At 36.3% G+C, this 13,966-nt stretch overlaps 1 protein-coding gene across 10 annotated transcripts in view; it reads left to right on the forward strand.

The window, feature by feature from the left end:
* The window catches only part of ABI1 (abl interactor 1), a 117,655-nt gene that overhangs the window by 91,795 nt on the left and 11,894 nt on the right, over nucleotides 1-13,966 (forward strand). For 4 of the 10 annotated variants that reach the window (XM_077896724.1, XM_077896727.1, XM_077896725.1 and 1 more), the window contains 3 exons: nucleotides 6,559-6,659; nucleotides 7,582-7,662; nucleotides 11,389-11,562. In XM_077896724.1, the coding sequence (XP_077752850.1) occupies nucleotides 6,559-6,659; nucleotides 7,582-7,662; nucleotides 11,389-11,562 (356 nt within the window). The remainder of the gene's footprint in view (nucleotides 1-6,558; nucleotides 6,660-7,581; nucleotides 7,663-11,388; nucleotides 11,563-13,966) is intronic. The other 6 variants (XM_077896726.1, XM_077896729.1, XM_077896728.1 and 3 more) reach the window with 2 other exon arrangements.

Here is a 13,966-nt window from a genome sequence, read left to right on the forward strand (position 1 = left end):
GGATGTCCAATTTTCCCAGCACCATTTATTGAAGAGACTGTCTTTCTTCCAGTGGATAGTCTTTCCTCCTTTATCGAATATTAGTTGCCCATAAAGTTCAGGGTCCACTTCTGGATTCTCTATTCTGTTCCACTGATCTACGTGTCTGTTTTTGTGCCAGTACCACACTGTCTTGATGACCACAGCTTTGTAGTACAACCTGAAATCTGGCATTGTGATGCCCCCAGCTATGGTTTTCTTTTTTAAAATTCCCCTGGCTTTTCGGGGTCTTTTCTGATTCCACACAAATCTTAAAATAATTTGTTCTAACTCTCTAAAGAAAGTCCCTGGTATTTTGATAGGGATTGCATTAAACGTGTATATTGCCCTGGGTAACATTGACATTTTCACAATATTAATTCTGCCAATTCATGAGCATGGAATATTTTTCCATCTCTTTGTGTCTTCCTCAATTTCTTTCAGAAGTGTTCTATAGTTTTGAGGGTATAGATCCTTTACATCTTTGGTTAGGTTTATTCCTAGGTATCTTATGCTTTTGGGTGCAATTGTAAATGGGATTGACTCCTTAATTTCTCTTTCTTCAGTCTCATTGTTAGTGTATAGAAATGCCACTGACTTCTGGGCATTGATTTTGTATCCTGCCACGCTACCGAATTGCTGTATGAGTTCTAGCAATCTTGGGGTGGAGACTTTTGGGTTTTCTATGTAGAGTATCATGTCATCGGCGAAGAGGGAGAGTTTGACTTCTTCTTTGCCTATTTGAATGCCTTTAATGTCTTTTTGTTGTCTGATTGCTGAGGCTAGGACTTCCAGTACTATGTTGAACAGCAGTGGTGAGAGTGGACATCCCTGTCTTGTTCCTGATCTTAGGGGAAAGGCTCCCAGTGCTTCCCCATTGAGAATGATATTTGCTGTGGGCTTTTCATAGATGGCTTTTAAGATGTCGAGGAATGTTCCCTCTATCCCTACACTCTGAAGAGTTTTGATCAGGAATGGATGCTGTATTTTGTCAAATGCTTTCTCTGCATCCAATGAGAGGATCATATGGTTCTTGGTTTTTCTCTTGCTGATATGATGAATCACATTGATTGTTTTACGGGTGTTGAACCAGCCTTGTGTCCCAGGGATAAATCCTACTTGGTCATGGTGAATAATTTTTTTAATGTACTGTTGGATCCTATTGGCCAGTATCTTGTTGAGAATTTTTGCATCCATGTTCATCAGGGATATTGGTCTGTAATTCTCCTTTTTGGTGGGGTCTTTGTCTGGTTTTGGAATTAAGGTGATGCTGGCCTCATAGAACGAATTTGGAAGTACTCCATCTCTTTCTATCTTTCCAAACAGCTTTAGGAGAATAGGTATGATTTCTTCTTTAAACGTTTGATAGAATTCCCCTGGGAAGCCATCTGGCCCTGGACTCTTGTGTCTTGGGAGGTTTTTGATGACTGCTTCAATTTCCTCCCTGGTTATTGGCCTGTTCAGGTTTTCTGTTTCTTCCTGTTCCAGTTTTGGTAGTTTGTGGCTTTCCAGGAATGCGTCCATTTCTTCTAGATTGCCTAATTTATTGGCGTATAGCTGTTCATAATATGTTTTTAAAATCGTTTGTATTTCCTTGGTGTTGGTAGTGATCTCTCCTTTCTCATTCATGATTTTATTAATTTGGGTCTTCTCTCTCTTCTTTTTAATAAGGCTGGCTAATGGTTTATCTATCTTGTTAATTCTTTCAAAGAACCAACTCCTGGTTTTGTTGATCTGTTCCACAGTTCTTCTGGTCTCGATTTCGTTGAGTTCTGCTCGAATCTTTATTAACTCCCTTCTTCTCTTGGGTGTAGGATCTATTTGCTGTTTTTTCTCTAGCTCCTTTATGTGTAAGGTTAGCTTTTGTATTTGAGTTCTTTCCAGTTTTTGAATGGATGCTTGTATTGCGATATATTTCCCCCTTAGGACTGCTTTTTGCTGCATCCCAAAGATTTTGAACGGTTGTATCTTCATTCTCATTAGTTTCCATGAATCTTTTTAATTCTTCCTTAATTTCCTGGTTGACCCTTTTATCTTTTAGCAGGATGGTCCTTAACCTCCACGTGTTTGAGGTCCTTCCAAACTTCTTGTTGTGATTTAGTTCTAATTTCAAGGCATTATGGTCTGAGAATATGCAGGGGACAATCCCAATCTTTTGGTATCGGTTCAGACCCGATTTGTGACCCAATATGTGGTCTATTCTGGAGAAAGTTCCATGTGCGCTTGAGAAGAATGTGTATTCAGTTGAGTTTGGATGTAAAGTTCTGTAGATATCTGTGAAATCCATCTGGTCCAGTGTATCATTTAAAGCTCTCGTTTCTTTGGAGATGTTGTGCTTAGAAGACCTATCGAGTATAGAAAGAGCTAGATTGAAGTCACCAAGTATAAGTGTATTATTATCTAAGTATTTCTTCACTTTGGTTAATAATTGATTGATATATTTGGCAGCTCCCACATTCGGAGCATATATATTGAGGATTGTTAAGTCCTCTTGTTGAATAGATCCTTTAAGTATGATATAGTGTCCCTCTTCATCTCTCACTACAGTCTTTGGGGTAAATTTTAGTTTATCTGATATAAGGATGGCTACCCCTGCTTTCTTTTGAGGACCATTCGAATGGTAAATGGTTCTCCAACCTTTTATTTTCAGGCTGTAGGTGTCCCTCTGTCTAAAATGAGTCTCTTGTAGACAGCAAATAGATGGGTCCTGCTTTTTTATCCAGTCTGAAACCCTGTGCCTTTTGATGGGGTCATTAAGCCCGTTCACATTCAGAGTTACTATTGAGAGATATGAGTTTAGTGTCATCATGATATCTATTCAGTCTTTGTTTTTGTGGACTGTTCCACTGAACTTCTTCTTAAAGGGGAATTTTAAGAGTCTCCCTTAAAATTTCTTGCAGAGCTGGTTTGGATGTCACATATTCTTTTAGTTGCTGCCTGTCTTGGAAGCTCTTTATCTCTCCTTCCATTTTGAATGAGAGCCTTGCTGGATAAAGTATTCTTGGTTGCATGTTCTTCTCATTTAGGACCCTGAATATATCCTGCCAGCCCTTTCTGGCCTGCCAGGTCTCTGTGGAGAGGTCTGCTGTTACCCTAATACTCCTCCCCATAAAAGTCAGGGATTTCTTGTCTCTTGCTGTTTTAAGGATCTTCTCCTTATCTTTGGAATTTGCAAGCTTCACAATTAAATGTCGAGGTGTGGAACGGTTTTTATTGATTTTAGGGGGGGATCTCTCTGTTTCCTGGATCTGAATGCCTGTTTCCCTTCCCAGATTAGGAAAGTTTTCAGCTAGAATTTGTTCAAATACATATTCTGGCCCTCTGGCCCTTTCGGCGCCCTCGGGAACCCCAATGAAACGTAGGTTTTTCTTCCTCAGGCTGTCGTTTATTTCCCTTAATCTATCTTCATGGTCTTTTAATTGTTTGTCTCTTTTTTCCTCAGTTTCCGTCTTTGCTATCAACTTGTCTTCTATGTCACTCACTCGTTCTTCCACCTCGTTAACCCTCGTCGTTAGGACTTCTAGTTTGGATTGCATCTCATTCAATTGATTTTTAATTTCTGCCTGATTAGCTCTAAATTCTGCAGTCATGAAGTCTCTTGAGTCCTTTATACTTTTTTCTAGAGCCACCAGTAGCTGTATAATAGTGCTTCTGAATTGGCTTTCTGACATTGAATTGTAATCCAGATTTGGTAACTCTGTGGGAGAGAGGACTGTTTCTGATTCTTTCTTTTGAGGTGAGGTTTTCCTTCTAGTCATTTTGCTCAGTGCAGAGTGGCCAAAAGCAAGTTGTATTGGGAAAAAGAGAAAAAGAGAGGAGAGAAAGAAGGAAAGAAAAGAGAAAGAGGGAAAAAAAAGGGGAAGAAAAAAAAAAACGAAAAGAAAAAAAAAAGAGAAGAAAAAGAGAAAGAAAAAGAAAGGAGAAAAAAAAGGGGGTGGGGGAAGGAAACAAATCAGAAAGCAAAACAAAACAAAACAAAAAACAAAACAAAGAAAAAAAGAAGAACCACCGGGGAGTATCTTCTGATTTTGTGTACTTTAAGTCCCTTGGCTTCTCCTGGAAGTTGTCAGTCAGTCAGCTGGTCTTCTGGGGGAGGGGCCTGCTGTGCTGATTTTCAGGTGTTAGCAGTTGGGGGAGCTCCTGTGCCCCCCGCCTGGTGCAGGGCTCAGTGGGGGTTGTTTACCCCGTGAGGCCGCAGGAGGAACAGCCCCAGTGGCGGGGCAGCTCTGGAAACCTGGATTCAGCTCCAGGAACTCCGTCTGCAGGGCCTGGAGGCTCCGGGGCGGGGCCGCTGAACTGCTCAGCTCGGGGCAGGAGCGTCCTTGCTGTCCTGGGCCCTCCCGGCCTCTGCCTGTCCCGGGGGAGGCCGGATCCTGGGCTGTGTCCCGGCGCCCTGTGCTCCGGAGCCTGCGCTGGTGGATTCGCGCTCCCGGGCCGCGCAGCCCCCTCCGCGGAGCCGCCGCCCGAGCTCCTCCGAGCTGCTCGGGTCCCGCCGGGTCCCGCCGTGCGCGCTGCAGCCCTTAGGGAGCTCGGCGCACTCTCCTGGGCGCGCAGTTGCTCTGTTAGTGTCCCGGGGAACCCGAGGGCATCCTCGCCCTCCTGGGTCCTGCTCCCACTCCCCACGAGCCCCTTTCCCCCCGGGAAGGTCGGTGCAGCTCCTGCTCCTCCGGGACAGGGCTCTCCTGTCCTGGGGACACTCGCCCCGGCCTCAGCCCGGCTCCTCGCGGGCCCCTCCCCCTTGGAGGCCTTTGTTTCTTTACTTCTTTTTCCCCGTCTTCCTACCTTGATAGAAGCGCGAACTCTTCTCACTGTTGCATTCCAGCTGGTCTCTCTTTAATTCTCAGGCCGAATTCATAGATTTTCAGGATGATTGGAAGGTTTTCTAGGTAATTTGGTGGAGACAGGTGATTTGGAGACCCTACTCCTCCGCCATCTTGCTCCTCCCCCCCTTTGTTTTTGAATAATAATTCAAAGGATGGTTTTTCTCTATAGTGGAAGGATTAAGCGTTTAATCATATTCAGCCACTAGTTACTAAGAGTTACTTATTAGGTACTAGGGATATGCCCATGAGATATAGTTTAATTTTCCAGAAGCTCATTCTGTTGGAACAGGGATTGACAAACTTGTTAATAAAAGGCCAGATTGTTAATATTTTAAGATTTGTGGGCCATATGGTCTCTTGCATTTACTCAGCCCTGTCATTGCAGAATGGAAGCAGCCATGGACAACACATAAATGAATGAGCATGGCTGCATTCCAATAAAACTTTGTACATGGAACTGAAATTTGGATTTCATAAAATTTTAATGTGTCATAAAATTCCTCTAAATTTTTTTTGACCATTTAAAAATGAAAAGAATGTTCTCAGCTCACAGGTTGAAAAAATTGGACCAGGAGTCAGATTCAGCCCATGGGCTATAATTTTCCAACCCCTATGTGAGAAAAAAGGCCTATAAGCCAGTAATTGTAGAAGAGTATAATAAATACAAAAACTTCATATGTCTATGATGCAGTGCCAGCACAAAGCAGAGTATTAGTAGATCACCTGGCTTCAGGCAGTAGAGAGGCCTTCACCTTCAAGCACTTTATGGTATATAAACAGCTTTCTCTGTTTTTCTTCTTCTTCTATTAACATATGATAATGTAATTATAGAATAATCATATCAGAGAACAAAATTTTGTTTAAGCTGTACAAGTCTTTGCTCTCTTGAGTTTCTGGACCTGTTGAGCCATTGATGTTGATTTTTAAGACAGTATGAAGCCAAAGGTTACACATGTACATAAATACATATACATGCACACGTTACTAAAAACTGCATAGTATGAGATCATATGCCTAAATGTACAGTAAATCCATAGGAATTAGAATAGTAAGGAATTGGTTAGAGTTTAACATTATCAACTCTTCTAGAATGCTCCATGTTGAAGCTTTACTTTTTTTTTTTTTTTTTTTGGTCGGTTTACTCATTTTCCAGAAATTTCCCTGTTTTATCACCATTCTTTGAAGATGGGATTGAGATTTTTGTACCAATTCCAGACTAAAACTGGTTACAGTTTTTATTAACTTCTATCACATATTGTATATTTTCTCTTGTGGCATCTCTAATGCTGTTTTTTTTTTGTTGTTGTTTTTTTTGTTGTTTTTGTTTTTTTCTAATGCTGTTTTTTAACATCTGTTTTCCCATTCTCAACTGTGAGCTCAGTGGAAACATGGTTCATATCTGCTTTGGTTACTTAATTAGTCTTGTTGGATTGTTGTACCATAAGATTTTATTGGTCATTCATTTCTCAATAGATCTCTTCTGATAGTTCTATGTACTATGTTAGGACTATATTGAATTCCAGTAGTTTGAGAAGTAGAGTAAAACACGAGAACTACTTTAGGTATTAGGGTTAAAATTGTATTGAATAGTTTTTAAAACTTTTATTTTTTTATATTTAACATACACACACACACCATAAAAAGAGTATTTAATGGCTTTGAATTTGTCTTTGGATAAATCTCTAGAATGGCTGTTTTCAAATTTATTTCTTTGCAGTGGAAGCAGTGGAGGGAGTGGAAGTCGAGAGAACAGTGGAAGCAGCAGTATTGGCATTCCCATTGCCGTGCCTACACCTTCACCGCCCACTGTTGGACCAGGTATGTTGGTGTATTAATCTGTTTTAATATGTGCTAGAATTTGAGCTTTATTATGAAATCTGAAATAGTTATATTAGATAAAATTTACGTGATTGTTGCTAGAAGAAATGCTAACAAATTTAAGAACATTTTTAGGGAGACTTTCACAGAGACTTTAGCAATTTACTAGTTATTTTTTCTTACACATAAAACATATTACATAACATCATTAAATATCTTTTGGGCCATTTTGCTTTAGAAATAACTTGCCTTGGGCACTAGTCAAGAATGATACTATTTCAGGAGCAAACCAATATTGGTGATACTTCAAAGGATGAGTGTCTTTAATGTATATTTTATACTGGTGAGTTTTGTTGTTGTTACTGTTTTTTAATACCAGTGAGTTCTGGCATTGCTTTATAGGCTAGTGTCTCAACTCTGGTGTTAGCTTGTTCTGTGACTTTTCTACATTTAGGTATAATACTCCATACATATTCTAGTAAAATAATAATATAACATGAGATTAAAATAGGAAAAGTTTTTTTTACTCTTTAGATTTTAGAAAAATTTAAGAAATTGTTGCAGAGCATTAAATCAGTTCCTTGATTTTTTTTTTTAGTAAATGATATAAATACTTTATAATGTTAAAAATACATATTTCATAATCAAAACTGTTAGGAAAAATTCTTAGCTTCTCAAAGAGATTGTTGAAAAAGAAAAAGCTGCTTATAAAAACAGGCATATTTTATAGTTAATGCAGGTATGAACTCAATGTCCTTTTTTTACCTAGTAAAATGAATTCATATTCATTTGGACATGCTTTACATTATCGGTGTCTCTCTTTTTTTTTTTTTCCTTTCCGAAACTTTGTACTTTCTTACTGTTTCAGAATGTTTAGTTCTCTTTCTTGCACTCTGACCTGAATTATAAACTATTTTATTAGAAAACATTTCTGTCCCTCCTCCTTCTGGAGCTCCACCAGCACCACCTCTTCCACCACTTCTCCCAGTGAACACTGTGATAGGTGAGATTGCATAACCACTGGAGTGATTTAACTTACTTTGTGTAATTCATAATAAACTCCTCTGTTAGACTGCTAGCTTTTATAGTTATTAGGTTGTTGGTGGTAATACAAAGGTTAAAGTTTTAATCTAATTTACACTAATTTCTTCAGGTGAAAGGCCTCTGAAGTTATATAGTTAAATATAAAATCACATTCTTTGAAATGTGAAATGCTTTTATGCTTAATTTGTAACTGATTTAAATGTGGTTCGTATTTGTTTTGATATTTTTTAGGAAAATTATAGCAGTGATTGTTCAAAAAGATATTTTTAAATTAGTAATGTAATATATATATTTTTTTACATGAAACTTCATTTGGAACTCCCTGGTGTATACAACAGTCAAAGGATTGGGGTGAAGATGGGGGACAGGAGGAATTAAAATGGAAAAGAAATGATGTGTGGTTGTGGGGTGCTCCTGAGGCTTTCCTGTGGATCACCATGTGAAAACTTTGATATAGCTTAGTGCTTTGGAATCTAGGATGCCAAGAAATTTTTTTTTTAATCTGATACATTTAAATTGTTCCTAAATTGGAGGTAACTAGATTGAGCATATAAGGAATTCAGAATACAGACTCAGTATGAAGCATTCAGCCTAGAAATATATCAGAGCAATAATCTGGGTAGACATGGATAGAAATGTTTCAAATGACAGCTGAGTTTCAGCTGCATCTTCTCAAAACATTGTAAAAGGGCAAAAGGAGGTAATAAAAAGATCCTAATAATAAAAATTACTGTCAGAAAATCCATGTGAAAAAAAAGTCCCCAACCTAGTTAATAATTAGGAGAATGAAAGTTAAAATCACAGTGAGATACTATTTTATATCCACCTCATAAGTAGAAATGTAGAAGCTTACTAGTACCCAATGTTGATAAGGATGTATAGTAACTAGTACACTGCTGGTGGGAGTTTATTAGTTGATACATTCACTTTGGAAAGTAATTGTTACCTAGTCAGGTTGAACAGGTTTTTACCTTAGATTTAATAATTTCATTTCTAGATATTTGCCGTAGAGTACTGGTTCTCGGAATATGGCTATAAGACCCCTGGGGGATGCTAAGATCCTGTTATGGAGTTTTTGAGGTCAGAACTATATTAGTTATAATACGAAGACCTATTTGCCTTTTTTATTCTCATTCTGGTACAAGTATACGGTGGAAGTTTCCAGAGGCTTGTATGACTTACGACAGAATCATTGCTGTGACAGCTAATAGAATGTTTATATAGTCATGTGTTTTACAGATGTGTCTGTCAATTTTAATTTCTATTATAGTAATTACCTGTAGCTATAACCCACCTCTGCAAAAGCTTTATGAGGTTCTCTAATTTTAAAGAGTAAAACTAGACCATTGTGTTCTAGAGCATTGGCTTTCAGAGTGTGATCACCAGACCAACTGCATCATCATCATCACCACAGGGGAACTAGTTAGAAATGTATATTCTCAGATCCCATTCTAGACCTACGACTCACTCAGAAACTTTGAGGACTGGAGCCCAGCAGTCTGTATTATAACAAGCCCTCACGGTGAAATTCTGACTAATGCTGAAGTTTGAGAACAAGTGTTGTAGAGAAACTTAGGAACCCCACATTTAGGAATGTTCATAGTAGTAGCATTAATATTAGCAGAAATCCAGATGCAACCCAATTATTTAATCACAATAGAATGGATAAATAAGTTGTGGCATGCTCACATGCAAATAAAGCAACAGAAATGGATGATACAACATTGATATGCTTGCCAACAGGGATGAATCTTAAAAAAGGAGCAAGCCAACAATATGCATAATTACTCCATTATAAAAGCTTATAAATTATAATTTTTCTGTGTATTGCGTATTGTTTAAGTTTATATATAGCTGTGATTTAAACTGTAAAGAAAGAATGTTTAACACCTTTTGAGTTTTGGGATCTAGAAGATGCAAACAGGAAGCTTTGGTGATACTGGTAATATACTGTTTAATGGAGTTGGGTATTTATCTTATTTTTCTTTAAATTATATATAAATGAAAAAAGTAAATTATATATAAATGTATATTTATGTAAATAAGTTATATATTACCACTACATATTATACATATTAGTATATATAACTATATGTATATGTAGTATTACTGTATATAACAATTTTGAATCTAAAGCATATACCCTTTGGCATCATGATATATTTCATAATAAAACATTAAAGTAAATTCTGAAATAGGCTCAGTTTGGGAACTGCTGAATGATTGGTTTTCAATTTTAGATCACCAAGAAAAATGACTTCGATTTCATACACTTTTTATTTAAGTCAGAAATATAAAAATCATTTTACAGAGATCTCTTAAAAACAATTAAAGGTTTACCTCTTAGCTCTGTGGAAACCCTAGCTATCCAAAATTACTTATTCATGAAGGCTCTTGAATAGAGTATTATTTTAAAAATATGTTTCTATTTAGAAAATGAGCCTGGGGATGATTCAGATAATTAGTGACTGCCTATGGCTTGGGAGCTCCAAAATGTTAAATTTATTAGCACTTTTTAAAATGAACAACCTCTGCTGTATGGCTTTATGTAATAATTTGTATGACCTTTAGGAGAGGTTAAATTACACAACTGATTGAAAATAAACTAGTTTTACTTACTTAGTGGTGGTTAGATGTTTGGCTGTGGCAAAGAGGCTAACATTAGTCCTGAAGTTACCTTTGGAAAGTATGGTTAACTTTAGAGGCTTTGAACTTTATTAACCTTTGAAATATTAAACTTTTGAAATGTTGGTAGAGATGATATTGAATGAAATTTTAAGTACTGTTAGTACTTTAGTAATTCTAGATATGCATGATAAATAAAAAAAAAAGATCGTTTTGGGTATAGGATGGAACAAACCCTCCAAGTATGGAGAAAGGTAATGGATTTTCTACATAAAGCTGCTTTAAAATTGTAAAATTACTTTACAAAGTCTAAAATTACTTACAGTTTTGTCAGTTACAAAAGTGTAAGTGAAAAGGAAAGTGTAAAAACAAAACAAAAAAAAGAAAAGGAAAGTGTGTTAGTCTTAAAAGTTTGGAAATAGATGACAAATATCTGATACTATCTATAAGTGCTTTGAAACTAGAAATTGTGCTTCTCATAAAAATGATTCTGCTGTCATATGTATTTGATTATAACTACTAACACAATAAACATTCACATAAATACAGCAGTATATGTGGAAAATATGCTAGCCTCTTTACATTTTATAATTTAACCTTTGTGCTCCTGAAGATCTGGTGATGGAAAAGGAAGTTTGTAAATACATTGTTAATACAGTCACATCTGAAAACTGATGTGTTCCATCTCAGATTACCTTTTGGTACTGATTTTGTTGGAAAGATGTAGTTCCTATGTAAAACCTATATATTCTTAAATGATACAGAAAAAAATTATATATGATATTAGCAAAATAGCATTTGAGAGTCTGCTAAATTAAAAGGTTTAAGAATGTTATTTTACTTTTGCAGCTGTCCACACAGTATCTGTTTTTCCTTCTGTAACTTCAGAGAGCTAGCTATTTGTGTTTTATCTTCACATTTCTCTTTATTTTGTGCTGTGGGCTTTAAAAAGTAATAAATATTTCTTACTGAGAGTCCCCCTCTCTTTGTTCTGCCATCGGAGGTGACATGTTGTGCTCACATTCTTTGTTGGTTGCTTTTGACTAATGCTTTTCCGCAGCCCCGGGCTCAGCTCCTGGTTCCCAGTATGGCACAATGACCAGGCAGATTTCTCGACACAACTCTACCACTTCCTCGACATCTTCTGGTGGATACAGACGAACTCCCTCTGTGACTGCTCAATTTTCTGCTCAACCTCATGTTAATGGAGGTCCACTTTATTCTCAGAATTCAAGTAAGCTTGTGCTTTGCAGGCGTACAGCAACAGTGGAGTTCCTTTTGAAGGAAATTATTTGAAGCTGTTGTTCTTGCCAGTGATAGACAACAATTGAAACCATGCTATTTCGTGTTCATTCTTGGCTTTAGGAAGTCAGTACTTGAATCCTGACATTTTAAGAATTACCGCTTATCACAAAAATAATTGCTTATCACTTTGAAAAAAATTCAGACTTACTGAATATACTTACATATTAAAATGTAACTAATGGTTTAACATTTTAATTACTATAAATAGAACTAGAGAAGAAAAATACTGAAATTAAGCTGACTTAATTTTAATGCCACATTTGAGACACTTCAGTAGCAATAAGAACATTGCGAACAATTTTCTTTAAATAGTATAATGAAATTGCTGGCTATCACTTTTAAGCTTGTTAACCTGTACTGAAATAAGCTCAAAACCATTAAAAACATTTGTGATGCCTGCTTATTCTGTCTCTAATCACTGTAACAGTGGGGATAATTTTCTTCTGATTTCTTTCTCTTCATGTCAAATTGCACATCTCAACACTAACTGCAGTTGGTGTTTTTAAAGGCTTAAAGATATTAAAGATTAGAAAATAGTTTCAGCATATAATGGCAGGAAGTATGAATTGCTTAGAGTAATCATTAATACCACTTTCCATGCTAAGATGCAGAATTCAGAAAGGAAAGAAATTCTGAAATGAGCCTGCTGTCCAGTATTTATTACTGGTTTGAAGAGGCGAACACTGGCATAGACTCGAACACACCTTCCCATGTGGCATTTGTAACTACTTTCTAGAGCCACATGTTATATTGGTAAAAAGTACTGAATACTCTGATTTCCTAAGAAGTTAAAGTTTATAATGCATGTTCTGAACATGTATTTTAAAGCAGAGCTAAAGGAAAGTTCTCTTATTTGTTTCCAATGTAAATTTTAGAGTTAAAGATTGTATTCTAGTAAGAAAACTCCTAAGAATTGAGTAACACTTTAGCAAAAATGTCAGAATTCACAGATAATCCCCAAATTAATACAGTCCTTTTCCAGACCAAAATTTTCATCCAGGCTACCTACCGAGAAACTTTACCAGTTAGAATTTTATCTCACATTTTCCCTGATTTCCTTTTGGTAATGAAAGGTAGCTAGTCTGAATATTCCATGGATTATCTGTTTATTAGCCTAGTAGTTTTATGATCTTTTAATTTTTTTTCATAATATGTTGTGTTTTTAGATCTCATCTTTATGTTTTTTATTTTTCTTTGCCTCACTTAGATATTTAGTTTACTCTGCAAGTAGGGTTTTTGGTGACACTTCACCTAATACATGTTTGTGTAGTTTTATTTTAACAGTGTTGGGGAGGATTACTTATTCTCAAATAAGACCTTTTCATTACTGAATGGCTATATCTTTTGGATATTACAAAGGAAATTTGGACTCAAATTTTGAAAATATGCGTCAAAATAATTATTCCACAATCTGACTTACTGTTGGTGTTGTAGTAATAGTGGTAGTAGTAGTGGTGGTTGTAGTAGTAGTAGTAGTAGTATGTAAATGTTTTTAGTGTTTTGATGTGCATATTTCCCCTTCTGTCCAGATGTGATGGTAATGACTAGTATCTTCATAGCATAGCTTTTCTTTTTCTCTCTGTACTAACCAGCATATCTAGATACTAAGGGTTGTTTCTAAACAAACTTTTTAGGCTTGTGGGAGGTTTGTTGTTGTTTTAAATCAACACTGTAACATTTTATTTAAGAGCCTTCTATATCCAAAGTATCAGAATCAATGAAGATCAATTTGATAGTGAGTTGAATGTTACTTTTAGCCATAAAATGAATATTAATGCAATACATGGCTTTGGTAAGTTATTGCTGCTTTGAATACTGAACCTCTTTAAAATTTTTATGCTTACCAATAATACATTGGGTTAATTGAAATGACCTTTTGGTTAAATGATCCTTGGAAACCGATAAATTATTTTTCTCTGACAATTTATGTCATGTTTTGGTGACTGCCAGTAAACTCAATTTTGCGACTCAATCCCTGTTGACTTTTTCTAAGCAATCTTTGGCAGTTACTGTCTTGTTAAAATGAGACAAAATGGTAAACTTATTAATGTTTATGTATAGTTTGCTATAGTTTTTAATAACATTTGCTGCCCACATGAGCATTTGATATCAGTTTCCTATAAATTGTCCCCTCCAGAAAGAAGTTGGAATGTTTACAGCTACTCAGTGATTCATTAGAAATTACTTTAATGAAAGTAATTGCATATTTTAACCTGTTGTGAGATCAGGTTTCCTATTTTCAGAATAGTGATAAAATGAAGAAGGTCCTTTTTGAAATACTTATCCTATGAAACTCAGTGAACAATTAACATGGTATGTGGAGCACTCTTATT

Source organism: Canis aureus, chromosome 5, assembly GCF_053574225.1.
Source record: "Canis aureus isolate CA01 chromosome 5, VMU_Caureus_v.1.0, whole genome shotgun sequence".
Lineage (NCBI taxonomy): Eukaryota > Metazoa > Chordata > Mammalia > Carnivora > Canidae > Canis > Canis aureus.